Genomic DNA, 24569 nt, shown 5'->3' with positions numbered 1-24569 from the left:
CAATTTACTGTTTTAACAAGAGTACCTATTAAACAGTGGCAAATGTTACATTTGATAAATACCATTTATTTAAACATGTAGGGAAAATTAGCTGTTATCCCCTATTTAGAAAAAAATAATTTTGTAAATTATCATGTAAGACTTAGACCGTTTCAGTTACAACAGTCAATAAGTTTAAAATGCCAGTCCAACAATTTCATCTGTACTTTTGTTTTTTAGCTTTGATTCAGTAAAGTTCAAGGGTATCCAAGTATGAAATAGCTTGTGAGGAAATTCACATCACTGTCTTAATTTAATTTAGTTGTAATGAAGAGTGCATTCGTTCCAAAAATAGAATATTATCTCTGGAAATTTGGGTTGAAATATAGATATTAAGCATATTTAGGAAGTGCCAGGACAAAATAATAGCCCACAGTATTATATATACTGTATATAAAGGAAAAATAAAGTTATTATTTTGCAATTTATGGGTACTTCTTTATTGAAATATATATCTTACTCATCCTTACAAATCCAGAAATACAATAAATGTATAAACATATATGATGCCATATTATAATACCTCAGCTAAACACAATTCAGTCAGACTAAAATTAACCTTTCTTTTTTTGTAGTCTTTCATGTTTTTTTTACTATTTTTAATTTTTTTCCTTAGCCAATAAACTATAGTTTAATGAATTATGAAGTGTAAATTAGACCACATGACTTTAGTGTAGCAGAATTCAGTTTCCTAAGAGGCTTAACATTTACATAGAGCGGTAAAATAGCTGTTTCTAATATTGCAGATGTGAAGGCGCACTTGAAAATAGGCAATTAAATTCCAAGAAAGCTCAGGATCAAAATAGGAATCATGACCCTATTTATAAGTGGCTAGGAAATAATTGTATTATTACTTTGTTTTTCTCCACAGTATGGAAGAGCACAAGTACTTTTTGAATAGCAAAAAATGTAAATTATGTCAAATAAAATCGGCTTAATTATTGCAGTCCCAAAGGTGCTTTTTCAAGAGGCAACTGGACTGTCTTGTTTTTCTTTGAAGACGTTTTGCTTCTCATCCAAGAAGCTTCAATTCATTTTTCACAGTCAAACCCATAACTCCTTTTATTTAATTTGAATCATTCTTTCAATTATAAGTATGTAAACCAATGCCAGATACAGCCTTCTTATTCTAACTTCTCTTTGAGTTTGAGCTTCACCAAAATTAAAAATATATTATTTGATTATAAGTCTACCAGTTTGACTTTGTCGCCATTTCCTTTCTTTAAAAAGCTTCCTGGGGTGACACACACACCCCCGAGAGACATCTTCATAAAGAATGTTTTTTTGTTATCTTGATGCTTATACTCACAAAGTCAGCTAGAATATGTAAGGAATTTTTTTCTTAGACAAAGAGATTTTGCCAACAACAGCAACGTTTTTTCATGGTACCCCTGTATAAATTCTTGAACCTAGTGAAAATATATAAGGATTGTCATAAAAATATCTAATTTCAACAGAATTTAGCTATAAAGATGATACATGGAGAAGAGTTTAAATTATATAACTTTCTTAATTTTTTGAAAAAAAAATAAAAAAGTAAGAAACAACAGAAAAATAGATAATAGAAGACAAAATAAAGAAAAATAGCAGATAACTATAGCAAACATACATACACACACACACACACACAAATACCAATTCACCATCTTTCACAAGCAGGTGTAAACAAAACTTAAGTCCAACTCTTGCTCTGCAATTACAACATAGCATCTATTTTTAATAATTTATAAATATTACTAGCTGTGATTTCATATTTTTTTTCTGTTTCATGCGAAAAGTCCAAAAGTGTCATCCAATTGGTATTAAATTTAGCCAATGCCCTTTCTCTAATTAGAGCCATTGGTTTTGTTATCCCATCAGCTTTACAAACCATTAAAGAGTTTAGAGTTTAGAGTTTTATTTCATTTGTATGCCGCCCTTTTCCCTAAGGGGACTCAGGGCGGCTCACAACTCAAACAAGGGAAAGGGGGATACAGACAGTTTAACAACAACACAGAACAATACATAATTAAAAACACAACAATCCTACCATTCCAGATAGGGGCAGCGATTCTTTAGCCCCAGGCCTGTCGGAACAGCCAGGTTTTAAGGGCTATGCGGAAGGCCTGGAGGGTGGTGAGGGTCCGAATCTCCACGGGGAGTTTGTTCCAGAGGGTCGGAGCAGCCACAGAGAAGGCTCTCCTCCGAGTAGTCGCCAGTCGACACTGGCTGGCGGATGGAATTCGAAGGAGGCCTAGTCTGTGGGATCTAATCGGTCTGGTGGAGGTAATTGGCAGGAGGTGGTCTCTCAAGTACCCAGGTCCAATACCATGAAGGGCTTTATAACTAACGACTAGCGCCTTGAAGCGTATCCGGAGACCAACAGGCAGCCAGTGCAGCTCGCGGAGGATAGGTGTTACGTGGGTGAACCGAGGTGCAGCCACGATCGCTCGCGCGGCTGCATTCTGGACAAGTTGAAGTCGCCGAATACTCTTCAAGGGCTGCCCCATGTAGAGCACGTTGCAGTAGTCCAGTCTAGAGGTCACAAGGGCGCGAGTGACTGTTGTGAGAGCCTCCTGGTTCAGGTAGGGACGCAACTGGTGCACCAGGCGAACCTGGGCGAATGCCCCCCTGGTCACGGCTGACAGGTGGTGTTCAAAAGTCAGCTGTGGGTCCAGGAGGACTCCCAAATTGCGAACCCTGTCTGAGGGACGTACTGTTTGGCCCCCCAGCCTGAGAGATGGAACACTTGGCCAGTTAGTAGGAAGGAAGCACACCAGCCACTCGGTCTTATCTGAATTGAGTACAAGCTTGTTAACCCCCATCCAGTCCCTAACAGCCTCGAGGCCCTGGCACATCACGTCAATCACTTCATTGAGTTGGCATGGGGCGGACAGATACAGCTGCGTATCGTCCGCATACTGGTGGTATTTTATCCCGTGCCGTCGAATGATCTCACCCAGCGGTTTCATGTAGATATTGAACAGGAGGGGGGACAGGACCGAACCCTGCGGTACCCCCCACGTCAGGGGTCTAGGGGTCGATCTCTGCCCTCCGACCAACACCGACTGCGACCTGTCCGAGAGGTAAGAAGAGAACCACCGTAGAACAGTGCCTCCCACCCCCACCTCCCGCAGTCGTCGCAGAAGGATACCATGGTCGATGGTATCAAAAGCCATTGAGAGGTCAAGGAGCACTAGGACGGAAGCATGACCTCCGTCCCTGGCTCTCCAGAGATCATCGATCAATGCAACCAAAGCGGTTTCCGTGCTGTAGCCAGGCCTACATCCCGACTGGAAGGGATCTAGATAATCGGTTTCCTCCAAGGACCACTGGAGCTGAAAGGCTACCACCTTCTCAACAACCTTCCCCACGAAGGGGAGGTTGGAGACTGGACGATAGTTGTTTAAGACAGCTGGATCCAAAGATGGCTTCTTCAGGAGGGGTCTCACCACCGCCGCCTTTAGGGCGGGGGGAAAGAACCCCTCCCGAAGGGAGGCGGCAACAACCGCCTGGATCCAGCCCCGTGTCACCTCCCTGCTGTTAGCAACCAGCCAGGAGGGGCACGGGTCCAGTACACATGTGGAGGTACTTACAGCTCCCATGGCCTTGTCCACATCCTCAGGGGTAACAGCTTGAAAATCAATCCAGTGCTGTCCTGCCAGATTATCCCCTGGTGCCTCAGCTGGTTCTGCGCAATTGGAGTCCAGGTCCGCCCAAAGCCGAGCAACTTTATCCGCGAGGAATTGGACGTAGTCTTCAGCTCTGCCTTGCAAAGGATCGCTTGTATCCCTCCTATTTAGGAGGGAACGGGTTATCCTGAACAAGGCGGCTGGGCGCGACTCAGCGGAAGCAATCAGAGAGGCAATGTATGTTCTTTTAGTCGTCCTAATTGCCCAGATGTAAGCTCTGATGCTGGATGTTAGAAGTGCTCAGTCTGACTCGGACTTACTGGATCTCCATCGTTGCTCTTCATCTCCCGGAGTTCCTCAGTAAACCAAGGGGCCCTCCTGGATCCACTGCCTTGGATCGGCCGTAAAGGCGCAATCCGGTTAAGAGCCTCTGTTGCTGCTGAGTTCCAGGCAGCAACCAGAGTCTCCGCCGGACTGCGGACGAGGGTATCAGGAATAACTCCAAGCTCCGTCTGAAAGCCCAAAGGGTCCATAAGTCGCCTGGGGTGGAACCACCTAATTGGTTCCTCCTCCCTACAGTGGGGGTTTGGTTTCCGAAAGTCAAGCCTCAGTAGGTAGTGGTCCGACCATGACAGGGGTAAGATCTCACTACCCCTCAAACCAAGATCACAACTCCACTGCTCCGAGAGAAATACGAGGTCGAGCATGTGACCTGCCGAGTGAGTTGGGCCCCGGATTACTTGGGTCAAGCCCATGGCTGTCATGGAAGCCATGAACTCCTGCGCTCCATCAGAGTGTTCACCGAGCGAAGGCAAGTTGAAATCCCCCAGAACCATAAGCCTGGGAAACTCAATTGCCAGCTCAGCTACTGACTCGAGGAGCAAGGGGAGGGCTGCTGCAACGCTGTTGGGAGGCAGGTACGTTAACAGCAGGCCCACTTGACCCTTGAGGTCCAACTTCACCAGCAGGGACTCACACCCGACAAGCTCCGGAGCAGGGATCCTACGAGGTACTAGAGACTCACGGAAAACAATGGCCACACCCCCACCCCTTCTCTGGGATCGCAGCTGATGAAGCACCTGAAAACCCTCTGGGCACATCTCTACGAGGGGGACTCCTCCCTCCGGGCCCAGCCAGGTTTCAGTAATACATGCCAGGTCAATAGGTATTGTTGGATCCTTCCAAGGTTGAGTCTATAGTAGTCTTGCTGGCATTATAATATATAAGAAAAAATAAATGTCAACCCTTTTGTCTACATGTTTCCCAATGCCGCATTTATATATTATAGCCAATATCATGCAATCATTAATTTGTTCATTTTCTATTTCCGCCCTCAATGAAAATTTGTATATTTTAGAAATAAGTTGTTCATCATTAATGATGTATTAATGTATTAAATATACATTTGCATTAAATGTATTGTATTCAAATGTATTAAATATACATTTGAACTCAATTTCAAATGTAATTTTATCATATGGGCAGCCATACATATTTTTATCAAGATTAAATCTTTCTGAGTAGGTGAAAGTATGTGTATGTGAAAAAATAGACATCTATATCCTTCTGATACCAAATCTTCTCTTGATTTTATTTTAAATGCACCTTGGGTATATTTTAACAATTCACAAGAAGAGATTAAGTTAGCTGCTCATATAATAAAGATTAAATTAAAAAACTGTTTAGTTATGATCTTATAATTCCATAACTGCTTTGAATCTTGCATGACTTATTATGACTTTATGAAAAACTAGCAGCTCACTCGTTTCCTAATAACAGTTCTTTTACCATGCACTATTCTGTTTGCCTTCTAACTGAACTGAACTCCAATATCATCCTGAAATGTGTACACACACATACACACACACACACACACTACACATATTTCTTGATTACTACAATATCAAAGGTGACTTCCTGCAAAAATAAAAATGAGGCATCATTTAATATTTAACCACTGACCATCAATTAAAATTGAAATAAAACACTGAGAGAAGTATGTATCTTCTAGTTTTTAGTAGGCTTGGTCAATATTTATGTTAAAATTAAATTCTGTTGCAAAAATTATACCAAAATTAATATATTTTTGTCTTTGAAAAATAAAAAAATATTAATGTTTCTGAAGACTGTGAGAATAATTCCCTCATATTTGTAAATGTTCTCATACCCTCGTTGTCATTAGATAAAGTATGAAGCATAATACTAATCATATAACATAAGCATGCAGAAGAATACATTTTTTTGTGATGACTAGTTTTTCTATTTTAGAAATTAATAACAGGTTGATTAAAGCCTACTTATGAAATCATTAAATAAGTTGAAAATTGACTTCCATTTCTGTCAGTTAGTCTTGTTAAACTGGAGACATCATCTTTGTTGTTAGCTTTACTTTCATTTGGAGGAGATAATTAGCCAATGAGTTAGATGTGCTTTTAGAATCAGTCCACCAGCTCATTGAAAAATACCATTAAATCCTTATGTGGAAAACATTTTGTCTGAGATTGCAACTAAGGAAGGTACTCAGGCTTCAAATGAACTGTAGATAATACCATAAGAATGTGGAGGCTGATTGTAGATAGAAGATATGATGAAGTAACTGAGAAGGTGTGCACTTCTTTCTTAGCAAACAAAAACTAAATAAAATCACCTTTTCATTTATGGATTATTGAATTTCTTAACAGTCCACAGAAAGGCCAGCATAAATTCCCTTCTTTGATTAGTTAAGAAATTTTATTTTTCTGAAATGTTTTGTCTGTCTGTCTGTCTGTATGTATGTATGTATGTGTATATATATTACACATACATACATACATACATACACATACATACATACATACATACATACATACATACATACATACAGTAGTGTAGAATATTTACTACTAATAAAATAAGTTACATCCGAGAGGTTAAATTATAGCCTCTGGTAGTCCACCAATTTTCTTCAGTTGCTACAACAAACGTTTTTGAAATGTCCCTTTTTAAAAGTTTGTAAAACTCTAATGATGAGTCATTAATTTTTGAAAATGTTTATTCATAGCAAAATCTACAACTGATAAAACTTTTTGGGAAGATAATGCCTACCATTCTGGTTGATTATTTTAATCAGGTTATAAATAAGAATCAGATTTCTTTAGCCCTGAGAAGTAACTGCTGGTTGTGGTTAAAATCCCACCTCATCTCTCTGTTTCTGAGCATTGCTACTTAAGGTGTCTAGATGTGCAAGTAGGAATTGAAAATTATAGTATAGGACCCTTTCATTAGCTGAAATATTTTAAATTTGTTTCACTGAGACCAGTATTGGTGTCAATGTACTTTGTGTGAAAAGTGCAATAGCAGCATTAGTATTTGACAGCCCTTGTTGAAATAAGTGAAATTAATGGAGCTCTTTTCATATACGACAAGGCCATGGTACCCCTTTCATGCTTCTTACAGACAGAGAAAAGTCAATACTTTTTTATTACTTGATGCTGACCTACATTCTGCACTACAAGGGCCAGGACCACTAATTGGTTTCAGTTTTGAGGAAAGTTTGCCCCAAAGAAACATTGGAGCAGATAAATCAATCTTTTTTAGGGTAGCTTAGTGGCTTTGAGCACTTTAAATGACATATGTGTTGTATTGACAAAAGGGCCTGTTATACTTATTTTGTTATGTCAAAAGCCCTAGTACTACATGGAAGTGTTAACCAATATTAATTTGATTAACGGGAAGCCCCAATTTATTGGATTAATGTTTTATTTTAATAGTAGATTCCCACATTTTTTTTCCTTTATTTGTCTTACTCCTCCTCCCACCCCTTTTGTTTTTCCTGTTAAATAGCACTGCATGGTCATTAAAAGTTTGTGAAGTATCTTGCAGCTTGCAGCTTCTCAGTTCAAAGCTCTTATTTTGCTATTACAGTCATTAGGATTTCAGGAAAGATTTGGATGAGAACCCCTAGAGTTAAATGGAGGGGGCCATATTTTTTGCCATTGATTTTGTAGCAGAACTTCCCACTGAGTCCTCGTAAAATATCTTTGCTATTAAGTGCTTTTTTTCCAAATAAAATGTAAGTACAATTGCCCTGGACAACATCTGAAAACAAAACATACCTTTTTTATTTACATAGAAACATATGATTGGTACCCAATGAAATAATCATTTCAGACCCTAATTTAGTTGTAGGTGTGAGAGTGAAAACTACAGAATTCATTTATAAATCTTAAATTGATAACTTTAGGATTTTGTTTGTGAACAAAGTGAGAAGAGATTTTTTTTTCTTCCAAAAGATAATTTTGAAACAAGTGATTTAGATCATTTGGACTAAGATGCCTTATCCTCTAATTCAATGCTATTTTGCTGGATAGCAAGAAACACAACAAAAAGCAAAGCTTCTTTCTTATAAACAGGGCTTTACTCTGCTGATATCAGGACAAAATCTATCTAGTATATATAACTTTGAAAAGCTGTAATTACATTGCAGACCTTAATTTAGTATATTTTTCCAAATATATGCAATAATAAGTAATTAAAATAATTAAAAATAGCTAGTTATATAACTATTGCTAGAAACAACTCCTCAGTACAAGTTGTTTTCTGTCTTTCTTTTTCTTTAGTCTTTTAAAAATAAACAGCATTCACATTCTGAATTTATTTAAAAGTGTATATGCCACACTCCCATTTGTGGGTCTAAACGTCTTATAAATAAACATATGCAAATTATTAAATTGGTAATAAGGTAAAGGTAAACCATGAGAAGCTTTCAACCATTTATCTCCTAATCTGATTCCTACTTGAGAATCTCATTGGTTTCCATTCATAGTTCTAGATCCACTTTCCTAAATGATTAGCGGAAAATTAGAGTGGTTCAATTCAGGGATGTACCCTGAATGATATAAACAGTGTTGCTTGGTTGGGCAAGAAAATAATCAGGCATTTGGTATTGTTTGGCATTCCTATTGTAACAAGTGCTAACAAAATAAAAGAAAGTTACCTGCAGGAATGTAGACTTGGCCACAAAGAATTAAAAGCACTGGGAATTCAAGATTTTTAAATAGCAGTTAGGTTAATTTATTTACTAAAATAATAACTGAGACCAATTCTTAGACCCTTTTATTTAATCCAAAGAATCAGTTTTTCAGGGATGTATGGCTTTCTCCTCCCCAAACCCCAATTCCACTTATGCATTGTAATATATATGTTGAATTAACCCAATCAGTAAGGTTAACTTTATCAATCACATTAACTTGCTATGTTCTATTGCATGACTACCTTTGGGTTTTATTGTAAAACTGTAAAATGAAAGGATAATTTGCATAACAACCTCTCTTTAGGCTTCTCTGTTTACAATATAAATTCTGTCAATAAACCAAATACCCTGTGCTTCAATGTAATTGTATCCTGTTTCCCAGTTTAAACATATGCCTGATAAACTTTCATTTAGTGACACATCCAATATAGTTGTAATCTTTTCCATTTCAACATAATAGAAGATGCCATGCTATAATATACTGTTGAAAGTTCAGTGATTTTTCTGCCTCTTATCTAAATATTCCTCAATTTAGATTCTCCTGAATATTTCTTTATGTTGGTAAGCTTGTTCATGTAGCCATCTGTTTAACAGAGAGAAAAATGGAGATATCAGCAAATCAAGATTTTTGGTAACCAGTATTGTAGCTACATCACCATCCAGTGGACAATGATGGATTTCTTGGCTCTTTAGAGTTTTAGTTGTTTTATAGATTTGTTTCCCCATATGTACTGCTTTTAAAAGTGTTAAACTTTGAGGAGTATTAACGAGACTGAGAAACTGCTTATGTTCCCTGAAACTCATTTGCCCTATTTAGGGATAATCTAGATTGGGACACATGAAGGTGCTTCTATGTTCACTGACTATATTGGTAGGCTGGGAGATTGGATTGCTTTAGCTGAATTGGAGAAATACTCTCCAATACACTTGGCTAATGTCATTTGTTGCCTTTGAATAATGTACATAAGCTGATTAACTCATATGACAGCCAATTGTCCATTCATTAAAAAGGTCACTGGGTCTATTGGTCTACTCTAGTCAGTATGACTATATTAGACTATATTCCCTTGAAAAATAATAGGATGAGAAAATGAATATGCTTTCTTACAAAAATTAATTGGGATTTTAGCATTTGAGTTTGGATTATCAGCCATTGGATATACTATTTTAGAATATACAATCCATTTCACATATATATATATATATATATATATATATATATATATATATATATATATATATACACACACACACACACACACACACACACACACACACACACACACACACACATATATATATATATATATAAGTCACAACCCCTGGTATGCCCAAATATGATGAGAGCTAGCTGATGAGAGCTAAATAGCTTGAAATAGATCTATACTAGTCTCCCTTTATTTATATATATATATATGTATGTATGTATGTATGTATGTATGTATGTATGTGTATATATATATATATATATGAGCTGCTGGCTGTGTGTCTGTTGTTCTTTTGTGTTGTAATGACCTGGGTGATGGGTGGGGCTCGTTTGTTGATTAGGGCTGGTTTCCAGATGTCTGGTAGGCAGGAGGTATCATCACATTTATTCACGTTGTGGCAGTGTTTTTCTATTTCGATGGCTTCCATAATTATTCTCTTGTTGAAGTGTTCAGTTTTGGTGATTAATTTGGTTCCTTCAAAATCAATTTCATGTCCTGTTACTTTAAGGTGCTGGAAAAGTGAGGAAGCTTTTTTCTTTTTTTCTGACTGCGTTCTTGTGTTCTGTGATGTGTGCATTTATTCTCCTATTAGTTTGTCCAGTGTATGTGGCAGAGCAGATTTTGCATGGTATTTTGTAGACTCCTTGGTTTTCTAGCTGGATCTTGTCTTTGGGGTTTCTTAAGATGTTGGCTATTTTTTGGGCAGTGCTGAAGGCTGTCTTGATATTGTGCTTGTGGAGAATTTTGCTGATTTTATCCGTGGTGCCTTTGATGTAAGGGAGGAGGGCGATGCCGTTGTCCTGTTCTGTATCTTGGTTCTTTGGGGGGGGGGGTCTCCTTTTGGATTAGGTTGGTAATTGTTTTTCTTTGGAATCTGTTGGAGAGTAATACGTTTGTGAGAGTGTGTAATTCAGTTTTCAGGTGATCTTTGTCGGCTAGGCAGAGTTGATCTGTGCAGGGTGGTGATGGAATTATGCGTTTAAGTAGTGGTTGGTGTTGTGTTTTTTTTCCGGTAGATGGTATGTCCTAGGGAGCCATTGGGTTTTTTGTAGATTAGGACGTCCAGAAAGGGAAGTCGGTTGTTTGCTTCTATTTCCATAGTGAATTGTATTTTGGGGTGTAGGCTGTTGAGATGTGTGAGGAAGTTGTCCAGTTTTTTTTTCCCATGGGGCCAAATCACAAAAGTGTCATCAACATCTCTAAGCCAGAGTTTGGATTTGTGTTCAGATTTATCTAAGGTGTTAGTTTCAAAATGTTCCATGTATAAGTTTGCGATGACGGGTGAGAGGGGTGATGCCATGGGTGCTCCTTCTATCTGTTTGTATATCCAGATTTGTCCATAATGGACAAAAATACAGCAGCTACGATCACGCTTTACTCGCACAAGCACGAAGCTGAAAACACCAGCCTGAAGATGGCGAAACCTTGCCAAGACAATCTCAATCTTATACAGGAAAAGACCCGAATACAATAAGATCAGCATATATATTTATATGTGTAATATGGCCCTATGTCTTTACTTCATTACCCACCTAATATAGCTCTTTTTAAATATATAACTTGATTTTCAAAAACATAACATAAAAGTCAAGAACAAATTTGAAAAAGAAAAACAATCAAGAAAGAAAAAAGATAAAAATGCAAAAAAAGAGAAATTTTAAAAAATGGAAAAAGAATGACTTGTAACTTTCTTTAATATAGATAGGAATAAATAAATTAATTAATTAAACAGTTTAAGGTTAACAAAAAGCCTGTGATTAAGCCCCTTTCCTAAAAAAGAGACCATTCCTGTTTTTAAAATGACCCAGTAAAGAAGTAGTTCTGTAACTGTTTTATGACAGTCGTCTTTTTTTTAAAAAATATACATTTCAGAGGTGATTTTAAACATAGGAATAAGCTATTTGCAAATTGCAATATCAGTGAGTCTTATCTAAGACAATTCATTTGAATTTGTGACTGGAGAATCCATCAAGTTTGCTTGGATGAACAAGCCTGCAAAATCTGGTTATTAATTTCAACATTTATTATATATTCTGAATAATTAGAAAAATAGGAAGGCAATCACATTTTAATATACTCTTACATTAGCATAATATCACACAGCCATGTAATATCACATAGCCAACTGTAAGAACTGATGGGGACTTGTCTTGCTATAGTCAGAGGCAACCCATGACCAGATCCACTAGTTTAAATATTCAGCTGTGACCATGTAGTGAAATAGCTTTTAAACAACAAGATAAACAGTACAGCTGCCAACATAAAGTAATCTTATGCTCAGGGACTGGAATGACACAGTAGACTTCCTCTTTGTCATTTTGACTTGGATTTGGAGCTGGGCGTGGGCTCAGTTCCAGCTCAAAAAGCCATTCACTTCAAAGGAACCTAAATTGTCCCAAGGAGCTAATTCTGGCAGTCAGTTGTTGTTATTGTCTGGCAAGTCATCCTAATAGCCAAAGCCGTCTGCTCTCTCAAATCAGAGCTTATTTCTAGGGTCAGAAATGGCAGTTCTTGCTTTAACCTGATGAGCGACGGAAGCAGAGATTTACTGAGAGTAAAATAATGACAGCTGGTTTTTTTTATTACGTTCTCCTTGTGACTTCCAACAAGTTTATTGTGATTTGATGTTTCCCTTCCCCCTTGTTTACCCCAATAAAACCTAATTATCCAAATACAAACCAGTCCCCAGTTTTTAGCTTTCTTTGAATATAAACTGGTTTTTTGGGGGAGGGGGGGATCTGTTATAGTCCCCAGAATCTGGCAAAACACATTTTCATTATAATGTTTGTATTTTCAAAGAGGTTCATCAGAAATATTTTTTGAAGCATCAGGGAGAGAGAGCTTTATCAGCTTCAGTAGCCTGTAGTAGTCACTTTACTAAATTCTTTTTCTTTCATCTTTTCACTTAGAAGTAAGTTAATAGAAGTATAATGAATTAAATATTGTAAATATTTTTTTATAATGTTTTACAGTTAATCCAATCAGAGGCTGGCAGGGAAGAAGGAAGAATTAGAAACATTTTCTACTCCTCTTATTTGTTTCTAAAATTCATTATTTTGGATTTTGCACAATGTTTACAACATTATGTTAAGGAAATAATTCTAAATGGAGTCTTCAGCATAGTGGTGATAATATCAAATCGCATCCTTCAAGATAGAGTCATTGAAGTCCCCAGTGATAATTACCTTTGGGTTTTCCTGTACCACATTAGAAACCATCTTCTCCAGCTTGAAGAATAAGACAATGAGTAACATTCCCAGAGGCTCACCTGCCCAAAACTAAACTCATTTGCAGCCCCAGGGTATAAAGTCTGCTGATGTGCAAAACAAAAACATTATCTTTCATTTTTTCTTGTACATAATTGGAGAAAAAGATTGTTCTGTCCTGTCATACTCACAGACATGCCTGTCTTGCCAGATTACTTTTTATTATTATTATAAAATATTTGGACAACAATGAGTTATTTTTTATTGTACATAAATTAGACCTCTCAGTTATTGGGCATCAATTATTGTTTGCAGATCTATAAATACATTGGAGTTATTTATGTGAAAAATGTCCTAACAGAATATCCATGATTAAGCTGAGTTTGTCGTAATGTTTTTGTGCACATAGAAGCACAGGGGAAAAAGTATTCAGTTCAAGGTGGAGGCCGATTTAAATTTTGACACATTTTCAATCTTTTTCCCCCTCTCTAGGATTTCTTAACGGTGTTGCCATCAATTCCTCTGTTTGGAAAGTTTGGTCAAGCCTATTCCAGAGCTGGGCAATTTGTTTAAACATTACTTCTCCAACCAATTTTGTAAGAAATTTTAAAAGCTAACCCTTTTAAGGCCGAAAATGATGCCTATGCTTACTGTACCATGCAGTCTTGTTGAAGATTTTTATACGGACATCATTAGTATAATCGAGTTGTGGATGTTTTGAATTGAGGTTTCCATAGCAATTGGTCAACGGTTGTCATCATTTCTATGAAGAATATCCGAAAACAACTTCAGGAACGGGTCTCCATCTTCCCTTTCAACAATCAGAACTCCAAATAGTAATGACATCTAAAATAAATGCTATTTGACAACAATTTGAAGAATCAGGGGCATTTTCTTAATGTTTTTACAGTTATTTCAGAAATGTAGCCTGTTTCTTCCATTTGTGAATAAATAAACATAACATGAAATAAATGATGTGATGTCATCCATATGGAACTGTTAAAATATTAATATAGTGCACCTTTCCCTACATTAGTATCTTCATTTCCAGTAATATGCTGTGTGGGTATCCTGGAGTCTTGGCTCCAACACATTCAGAAGTATCGTGTTGGTGAAAGCAAATAAGAGTGTAACACTTGCTGTCTAAAATTCAAGCCAAATATGGCTTTTCCCAGGATCATGCTGCAGTTGCAGGGCATGGCTACTTGGTCCTGGGAGAAGACACCTCTGCTTTAAAGGTTGTTCACAATTTCTTTGTGAGCACCTCCTGCTCTCCAAAGTTGTGCATAACCAAAGGGCTCTGTGGGATAAAGCATATATTACTTCCCAACCCTAACTATTCTTTCTTATAATTGGATCCATTTACTTTTACTATATGTGCCACCTCTGCTATAGGAAATAATCATGTCATTCGTTTGACTTATAAGTTTCACATTCTTTATGTTACTCTTTTTTATCCCCTGACTTAGTGGATCCTTCTCTTTTGTATCACTGTTATGGAGGGCACTGAATTATAAAACCATTAGCGAATCACTGCAGAATTTTCCTGCTTCGTTGGTCTGCTTCTTAGATATTCATTGTTCACAGAATTTGGTTGATGAGCCCTCAAAAAGTTCTCTGTACATAAAAAGTGGCTCAACACTACAGTAGTTTCGGCCATATCATTTTACATCCTGTTTCATAATATCAGATACGAAGAACAGAGAGCTCAGCTCTTGGGCAGGGGCAAAGCATAGATCATTTTCAAAGATGACAACAATGCAAATCAAAGTTGACAGAAATTTTAAAGCATATTTGGATGCCTCTTTGTGTTTATGAGTAAGGGAGGTTATCAAATTCAAAGTTTTGGAAGTTTTGTATTTATGACCAGCAGCAGGAAATGAATGTCTTTTAATTCTGGTAAGTGAAGAATGGCAACCCAAGGCAAGTCCCCCCTATAAAGATTTAATTTCACCAAATAAATCTGAGTGCTTTTGTTCTGGGAGGGGAGCAGGGGATGGTCAGAAGGCATCCATAGAAGGTGTTGATGAATAGGGAGGCCACTGTAATTTTTAGATGTGAGGGCTATCTCTTTGATTGCTGCAGCTTTCTGGTAGTTTATCTCTTCGTGATAATTCACCCTGTGTTGTTACTTACCTTTCTACTACATTTTCCCATCAGTCCAATTAGATCTAACAATACTTTCTCAGATTAATCTTCTTTCTTGGTTTCTTTTAAATATATTTGACCCCATTATAAACATAACCTATGCCAAGAAAACCAGTTGTTGTTTCAGTTTGCTGATAGCATTCTGCATATATTTATTTTTTTTAAAAAAAAAAGATTTCCCATTCTCTACTCCATTCATTCATCTACCACTCAGAGCCTGCTCAATCCATTTCCTTCCTTCCAAGCCAGTCAATTTTAACAATCTACTCCCTGAGCAAAATATGCTTATGGATTTTATGAGACCCTTTTTGCACTCATTGAATTTTGTAGGAAAGAGTGTACTTAAAGCAATAGATGTGAACATTATGTATTTCAGAAGTCCACATTTGTGTCTTCTTCCAGGAATATATTTTGCATTAGGGTTAGTATAGTTTTTAGAAATTAAAGGTTTGAATTCTTTTTCCAACTGGTCATATGGGAGGAGTTAAATCTCAATTGAGGCAATTAAATCTCTAGGTGGGATAATTGCAGAGGACAGTACCTAGTGCTGTTTCCTTGTGATAAGAGAGTAGTGCTAATGTTTCTCTTGGTTGTTTTGTCATTTTCATCTCCTTAGTCTGCTTAGGCTTCTCCTGTCCCACCCCTTCTTTAGATTCTTCTTTAAACAGGTGACTAATTCTGTAACTTATCCCATGTCATAAACATCCCTTTGTTGCAACACTGCAGCTTTAGTGCCATTTTATAAACCATGCAGTTATGCACCCCTCATATTGAAATGTCTGCTGTAGCTCCACACTATTGGTTCATTTTTAATAAAATGATGTCTATACAAAACAGCCTTTAGCTCTGTAGAAGAAGAATATCTGGTTTTGGTAAGTATATACTATTTAATGAGCTGGTTGATATATATTTTTTAAATTGCATCTGTATTTGTTATTGTGGATAAGATTGAACAAAACACACAATTGAAGATGCAGGGCAGATCAATAGAAAAGGCAACAACAACCAGAAATAGTTGTTGGAAAGATGGGTTGAATACTGGGGTAGCAAAAGGACCCTGGGAAGAGAGGAGAACATAGAAGATGCTGGGAAACGAGGTACATTTGAATTGATAGCTAATTCAGATATATGTATCTAATTTAGATAATCTAATTTAGATAGATGTATAATTTAGAACATGGTTCTTTCTATAGCTGTAATAAGACAATCATTCAATAAGAAATTTGAAAGCTATAAAAGAAAACAAAAGCTTGCTCTGAGTACATCCTGTATTCCTTTGTCTTTTCACCTTCCAAATAATTTCTATGAAATCTCATTCTTTATCCAGTATATTATTTTTAAAAAGTACATATCAAATAAAATGCTAAGTCTATGAGAAAAGATATATTTATTCCTATTTTTAAAAATCAGCTGGAAATTATACTTCAGATGCTTCTTTCCTCAACAATCAAGGCTCTTGAATATTAGGAGCACACAATCTTATAGAGTAAATGGCAGGGCAGAACTAATTTCAGATTGAGCCAATAAATTAAAGTACAGCATGACTAAACTGCATTTTCAGAAAGACATTTCCTCATGCACTTCTTAACTTGTCTTGTCTGAACAAAACTAAGAACTTACCCTTAAAGGCTAATGTTCTTAAGATAGCAACTGGCCTTATGAGATAGTTTTCCCAATATATATAAAAAAATTCAAAGTGAGAATAGCAAAATAAGAATTTTCCTGTTGGAAAAGAGGAGAAAAAGAACAGATTTGCTGTTATTGGCAGAGTAACTGGAAATTAGTGAATTGGTCTTTCAAGAATTTAATTTCATGCACAATATCAAGTTTATGCCAATTATGCTTTGTGTCTACTAGATTATTAGAAAGGCAAAATTTCATATTGAGTTTATTTTGTTGTACATCAACAGTGATGGAAAACCTTGGCCTGCAGGTCCAAAAGTTCTTCTCTGGCCTTGCTAAGGTTCAGTAGATATCCTTCCAGAAATTTAGCTGTTCAACCTTTTTTATGTGGTGGCTTAGATTTTCCTGGCACTTGCCTCTCTGTTAGGAAAAGTAAGGGCTGAGTGAAAGAATTTCAAAACCAAGAATTTCAAGATCAAGAAATGTTGAATCTTCAGTGTTCCAGTCAGCTGAAGGCCAAGCACAGTTGTATGAGCCAACATTTCAAGAACAAGAGTTGGCTTCTGGAATGGGGATTAGGACAAGAGTTTAGCGCCTCTGAATTTCTGCTGCAGTAATAATGAGTGATTACAATTACCCTAACATCTGCTGGAAGGCTAACTCTGTTAAAAATGGTTTGCTTTGCTGCCAGTTTCCTCTTTCAGAACATGCAGAACAGAACAAGAGGAGCATATGTCTTGGATTTAACCCTGAGTAACTGAAAACAATTGGTTGATGAAGTTCAAGTGCTCTCTTGAAATGTGTAATTGCAGTGGCAATGGCCTCTGCTTAGTTAGGTGTGCATCTTTAATTTTAGGAGAGCCAAAACCACAACATTAACCAAAGAAAATTAGAGCAGCATCCTATATCAACAAACTTGAAAAAGGTCATGAGGCTGATAGATCCAAAATATGGAAAGTATAATCATAGATATGAAAAAACAAACAAACTGGAAGCTTTCTGAAGCATTAAATTTAAACACCACTTAAGTAGAAAAAGGAAAGGATATATCATCATCCAGTTTGATAATCCCTGGGTGACTAGCTTTGATTAAATTGAAGTTGATTGATATATCAGAAGATGATGTAGGTCTGTTATTTAGCAAAAATGGCAATGATTCCCACCACCACCATCACCTACTTCATGTAGTAACAAAATACTACACACAAAGGCTAACCTGCAAGATTCTTTCCTTAGGATTCCATTCTCCCATTCTATACCTGAGTTCCAGGAATATCTTTTCTTCAAGTTGAAAACAATCCAGACTGATAATTATACTGCCATCATTGTCTGTAGATGCTTCAGCAATCTTATCAGGATAGAGTAACTAAATCAAAAGCCCAGAACTGAATATGCAGTCAAACACCGAGCTGAAGAAAATGCCAGGGAGGAGCAGGAAGCCAGGATGAGAACTATAATAGATGTATTATTTCATGAGTATCAAGGCCCAGATCCTAGACTCTGAGTTGGAGGAAGATGCTCCAGTTGAACCTATGACATGTCAGCCTTAAGAAACATCAAGTCAAGAATCACTTGAGGCTGATCAAACACAGGCATCACCTGGACAGCTGGAGCAATCAGATGAAGATGATGTAAAGCTGAGCAAGTAGTGAGGAAAGCAGGGTAAAGATGTTCCTTAAGTTTCCTTGCCAAGCAAGGGAGTAAACCTTTTGATTAGTGACAGCTGGCTGCAGCCTAATTTAAGAGGCAGCCCTGACCCTGTTCCTTTGCTGGAAATAACTATCTGATTTCTGACTCTTGGATGACATTTGCATGGAGTCTGCACATGAAATTCTGACCATTGGACTGGCTGACAAACCTGACCTGCTTTTTAGAACTTTGGACTGATTTTGAACTATTTTCTGTGTGTTCCTGTTAAAAGGAAACTAGCTCAGGGAAGTGTCTATCAGAGAACTCTTTTTTGTATGCTTTGACTGTTATCTATTTGACCTTGAGTAAACTATGAACTACCTTAACAATTGAAATGTATTTGAAACCAAAAAGAGGATGGTGGCACTCAGAATCTCACATGTTTGTACATCATGCACAGTATAAGGAAAAAATGGCAGAACTAGAGATCTTAACTCAGGAAGATAATGTTATATCACTCAAAAGTGGAGGGATATTACTCATGATTGCCATACATCTCACAAGAAAAGCTTGTTACTTGATATGAGATTTTTACTAGAGGTTTTAAAGCAGGGATTAGATAATTAATTGTTAGAGATGCTCTAATGCAGGGGTTCCCAAACACCATGCCGCAGACCAAGACTGTCCATGCCCACCAGGAACTGGGCTATGCAAATGAGCAAACTGGCAGCATGTGAAACCATTCCCCCTGCCCCCAGTCCACAGAAAAAACTCTCTCCACGGATCCAGTTGCTGGCTCCCAAAAGATTGGGGGAGAGTGCTCTAATAAATTCTGCACTGAATGGGCTGTTGGGCTAGGTAGCCTCTATGTACCCCTCCCCTTCATCTTTAAGATTCTATGGTAAATTACAATGCTTGTTGATTTGATAACCGTTTCATCAAGATGAGCAGAAATATAATAGCAATATCACATAGACTTAAATGCTGCTTCATAGTGCTTTTACAGCCCTCTCTAAGCATTTTATAGAGTCAGCATATTGCCCCCAACAATCTGCGTCCTTATTTTACCCACCTTGGAAGGCTGAGTCAATCTTGAGACAGTGAGATTTGAACTGCTGAACTGCAGCTAGCAGCCAGTTGAAATAGCCTGCAGCACTGGACTCTAACCACTGTACCACCTCGGCTCTATAATAAATGTTGTTTTCTGTATCATGTGCAGACAGTGGTGGGGAACATGTTCTTATTGAAGTTTACCCCTTCTTACAAATAGGTTAAACAAGCAGTGGAGCTTAGCTAGAAAAATGATATTAAATGATGCTAGTTTATGAGCACAACAATTACATTGAGTGCCACAGGAAATTTTGCACTGGACAAATCCCTTAGCTTTTGTTTACCCCTCCTCATCTATACAGTAGTTTAAAAGACTGATAATTGCAAGAATCCTTCCAGAGCTGAACTTGGAGTTGAGCCGTCTCTTTCTGGTTTTAGCCCAATGCTGTGTATCTAACATAAGAGTCACTAGCAGATTTATCTACTATAAGAACAAACCATTGACAATGTCAAATTTTATTTTTTAAAGAAATTATAAACCACCAAGATAACTCTAGTAATACCAGATTTAAAGTGGTATTCTATAATTAATGGTTTGATTTAAAGGACATAATGTAACCTTTTCTTCCCAAACTATGTTTAATTATTGTAGAGATTTACATCACAAAGCGGAAAAACTAAACTATGACTCAGATCATGTTCTGAAGTGATTTAAGAGTTTGCCAGAGTATTGCTCACATTGCAAAAGGATGAGTTTCTCTCCTATATGACTTATTGGCTGTTTTTAAGTGTTTCTGCCTACATCAATAAATTGTTCACTACTGTAACTGTGTTAATGAATTGAACATAATTAAACATACAGCATGTTATGAGGTTCCTCTGGCAAACATTTGGTTTCTTTAAGGCTTCCATTGGGGAAAAGCCAACCATCAGTGTTATTGGTATTTAAAACTTCCTCTTTTCTGAGGAAAATTCTCAGGAAGAAAGAGGACGAGGAAAATGCTACACCTTTTTTGGAGGCTTAATCATGAATGAGTGGGATATATTCAAAGATACGTGCAATTTATATTTTACATAATGATAGGTGCTGGAAATGCAGCCTCCTGGCATAGAAAATGGGCGAGTTTTGAGGAAAGCTTGAGTGATTGGTGTCATCTTTTTGTTGATTTTTAAAGTTCAACAAATAAAACCCCTATAGCAATAGCACTTAGACTTCTATACCACTTCAGGGTGCTTTTACAGCCCTCTCTAAGTGATTTACAGAATCAGCATATTAACACACACACACCAACAATTTGGGTCCTCATTTTACCCACCTTGGAAGGATGGGAGGCTGAGTCAACCTTGAGCCTGGTGAGATTTTGAACTGATAAATTACAGACAGCCGACAGTCAAGAGAAGTATCCTGCAGTACTGCACTCTAACCACTGTGCCACCATGGCTCTTATATTAAATCCATGGATATTTAAAGGCCTAAATGATGGGGGAAGCAATGCATCTCCTCTCCTTTCCTGTTTTCATAATGAGCAAACCACTTAGAGGAGACTATTGTCAGAACAACCCACCTGCAAATCTTCATTTCTAGAAAGATTCCAAACAAGATAATCTATTATTCTTTGGTTAAATCAAAGAATAAATGAACCAACGATAAATCAAACCCTAAATTCTTTAAAGTTTTAATCCCAGTTTTCCTAAAATGTACCTGAAAAACTGTATCATTGCAGATCTTTCAGTTCAATGAGAAATTTCAGTTCAATGAGGAAGCACATCACAATTTCTTTTGCTATTTCTTCTAGATGTTCATTGCACCTTCCTGCTATGAGCATAAATAGTGAGGCCAAACCTTTTAATGAATATTTCATTGTGTGTCTTATCTATTACTGCTGTTATTATGAACAGGTTTGAGTTGGTCAACATAGAAAGTGGTATATAAATATATGAAATCACTAAATCATAAGCTTGCTCCTACTTCCTATTTTGAGTTAAATGAGTATAGGACTTTCTATAGTCAGGAATACTGTATGTGAAAAAGTCACTTTTTCATTGCCTTTGTAACTTTGAATGGTCACTAAAAAAACTGTAGAGGGCTACCTGCATATGGAGACCATTGACAACTTTGATATTGATGTTGGAGAAAACAGAGAATCATGTGGACAACAAATGTATCAAACAAATCAACCCAGAATTCTCCCTCAAGGCAGAAATGACTAGGCTCAAATTAATCTTTTAGACACATTATGAAGATCTCTAGCTCTCTAGAAAAAGCTCAAATGCTGGGAAAGTTCAAATTAAGGAGAGGCTGACCAGCAGGAAACTGGATAGTCTCAGTATAGTATCAAATGATTGTACTGTAGGCTTAGCTGAGATGATGTTAGGGACAAATCATTGTGGAGTAAATCTATCTACCTTATTGTGGTCACTAAGAGTTAATAATGACTTGATGGCATGGAACCATCATCAATCATAGGAAATCTTGGAAAGCCATCATCCCTTTTTAAAATCTTTAATTACATTTTTAAAAAATGGTCTACATCCGTGATGGTGAACCTATGGTCTATATCCGTGATGGTGAACCTATGGCACATATGCCAGAGGTGGCATGCAGAGCCCTCTCTGTGGGCACGTGTGCTGCACCAGCTGCTCTTCTGGGTTCCGGAATGCATTTGCGCCAGCCAGCTGCTCTCTTCCAGGTTCCAGTGCACATGTGTGCACTCCAGTTTAGGCACTTGGTGCTGAAAAGGTTAACCATCACTGGTCTATATTATCAAAAGAGCATAGGAATAGAAAGACATAATTCTGAAGATCTGTTGAAAGCTGCATTCAAGAGATGCTGAGAAACGGATGTTATGTGTATGTAATCCAGCCATCAAAAAATTGAGAATCTGCATAATAGCCTTCAAACAGAATGAAAAATTGGTTCGTGCTTATGGATGTTTACTCAGAATGAGGAACACTTTTGTAATTAAATGGGATTTACTCCTCAGTATCAGGCTGAAATCTTTCTAATGAAACATACTAAAATGAGGATTCTGTTATTGGTGTTATGGATGAAATGTTGATACACAGATATAATCTGCCTTTCTTCTGCACTGTCAGTATACATTTACCTCCATTTGTTCTCCCCTCTAAAATCAATGGATAAATAATGTATCATGTGGCAAAATTCACATCCTGAAAGAATGTTTGACATCATTAATATTTATTCATTACAAAGATTTTAGGTTGCTTGTTTCATCAGATTCTGGCCACTTTGCGGTATTAAAACAATAAAGGCACCAGTGATATTACAGGAGAATATCAAAAAGAACTCAGGAGAAAGCAATAATTAAAGTCCATTTTCTATTTGAAAGGATACGTTCTGATTAAAAGATTGTTTTATTGCAGGTGCAAGTTTATTAAAAGGGCTTCTATTGTACAGTTGTGGCTGCCATCTTGACTTTTTTGACCTCATGGATATTCCTGATAACATTACCGTTGCTAGCACAACCTCCCTTGTAATCAGGGATTGGTTTTGCAGGCTTGATTGAAAAGCATGAATCCATCTGATCATCACAGGGACACGATGACTTAGTGACTAAAACGCTGAGCTTGTTGATCAGAAAGGTTAGCAGTTCGGCGGTTCAAATCCCTAGTGCCACATAACAGAGTGAGTTCCTGTTACTTGAACCAGCTTCTGCCAACCTAGCAGTTTGAAAGCATGTAAAAATGCAAGTAGAAAAATAGGGACCACTTTGGTGGGAAGGTAACATTGTTCCATGCACCTTCAGCATTTAGTCATACTGGCCACAAGACCACAGAGATGTCTTTGGATAGCTCTGGCTCTTCAGCTTTGAAACGGAGATGAGCACTGTTCCCTAGAGTCTGGACACATATGTATGAGGGGAACCTTTACCTTTACCTTTATCTGATCATTTCAAAGAGATCTTATTTTTTGGATGGGGCCCCTTCTAGGGAAGGAGGCTGGATAACTGCTCGATTGTCTACCTATTCAAAAGGGCCTGGGTACTCTCTCTAATTCCCCAGGGTGACAAATGGAGGGTTTTCTTTCACTAACGTTCCTCGTTCCTCGGCATTAGGAACAGAAGAACACAGCAGGAAGGGGGTTCTTTTTTCTTTAGTTGAGTTGTCAATTCTTCCTCTCCCCTTTAAGAGTCCTGCCATCTAAAGAAAATGACCCTGCTCTAAAATGGGCCAACAGACTTCTGAGTATTGAATGCGGCTGCAAGGATTTGAACACAAATGCAAGCCTGAGAGGAGATCGGATAACAAAACAGTCAAGTTGTCTGGGAAGCTTGGAAAATAATACAAATTAGACAAGTAATCAATAGCATTCAGGCTTCTAAGTGAACGCCGCAGAACAGAAACCTCAAGCTCGTTTAAATTGTGTCTCTGGAAAGTTTCTCTCTATTGCAAACTATAATAACACTTGTTATGGTTTTGTTAAGTGATATTCCCATTTTGATGGAGATTGTTTACCCAAATAAGGGAGAGAAAGCAGCTGTGATAATTCTTCTTCCAAGTCAGCTTTTTATGCATGAAGTAGCTTATTATGAAAGAATTGAGAAATTTCAAGATCCAATATTTCATTGTGAGCCTGATTAATTACACTTCATTAAACTAAAGATTAAAAGGAGTAAAGGCATATAGTTGTAGCTAAACAGCAAATGAAGGATGGATAGGATAATCATTAATGGTTTAGCAGAATTGTTTCGGGTCATCCAGCATCATCTAACAAGGGCTAATGGAATAAAAGAAAACACAACAGGGAATTTAGACGAAATGAATCAGGAACATTTCCTAAAGGACAAGAAATATTTTCTGGGGAAGGGACAGATATTGTTAATATTAGCTTAATCCAGAGTAGGACAATTTCCCAAGCATTCAGCTGGATAAGAAGCCCACCCCTACCCCTTCCCACTCATTTCTCAGCAGTAGTTATAACTGCACTTTGCTCAGCAGTAAATATACTTTCGGCGTTGCACTCAAAGATAATGGGATCAGTAAAAAAGACAATATGGATTCACAATATGGACATATCAGACCA

At 37.3% G+C, this 24569-nt stretch overlaps 1 protein-coding gene across 2 annotated transcripts in view; it reads left to right on the top strand.

Moving 5' to 3' along the window:
* Positions 1 to 14015, top strand: part of SPATA17 (spermatogenesis associated 17) — a 95586-nt gene extending 81571 nt beyond the window's left edge. For both annotated transcript variants that reach the window (XM_032215695.1, XM_032215696.1), the window contains exon 10: positions 13568 to 14015. In XM_032215695.1, the coding sequence (XP_032071586.1) occupies positions 13568 to 13648 (81 nt within the window). In that variant the 3' untranslated portion in view covers positions 13649 to 14015. The remainder of the gene's footprint in view (positions 1 to 13567) is intronic.
* Positions 14016 to 24569: the final 10554 nt, after the last annotated feature.

Source organism: Thamnophis elegans, chromosome 4 (assembly GCF_009769535.1).
Source record: "Thamnophis elegans isolate rThaEle1 chromosome 4, rThaEle1.pri, whole genome shotgun sequence".
Classification (NCBI taxonomy): domain Eukaryota; kingdom Metazoa; phylum Chordata; class Lepidosauria; order Squamata; family Colubridae; genus Thamnophis; species Thamnophis elegans.
The sequence above is the reverse complement of the archived record's forward strand: the minus strand, read 5'-3'. Positions and strand labels throughout refer to the sequence as shown.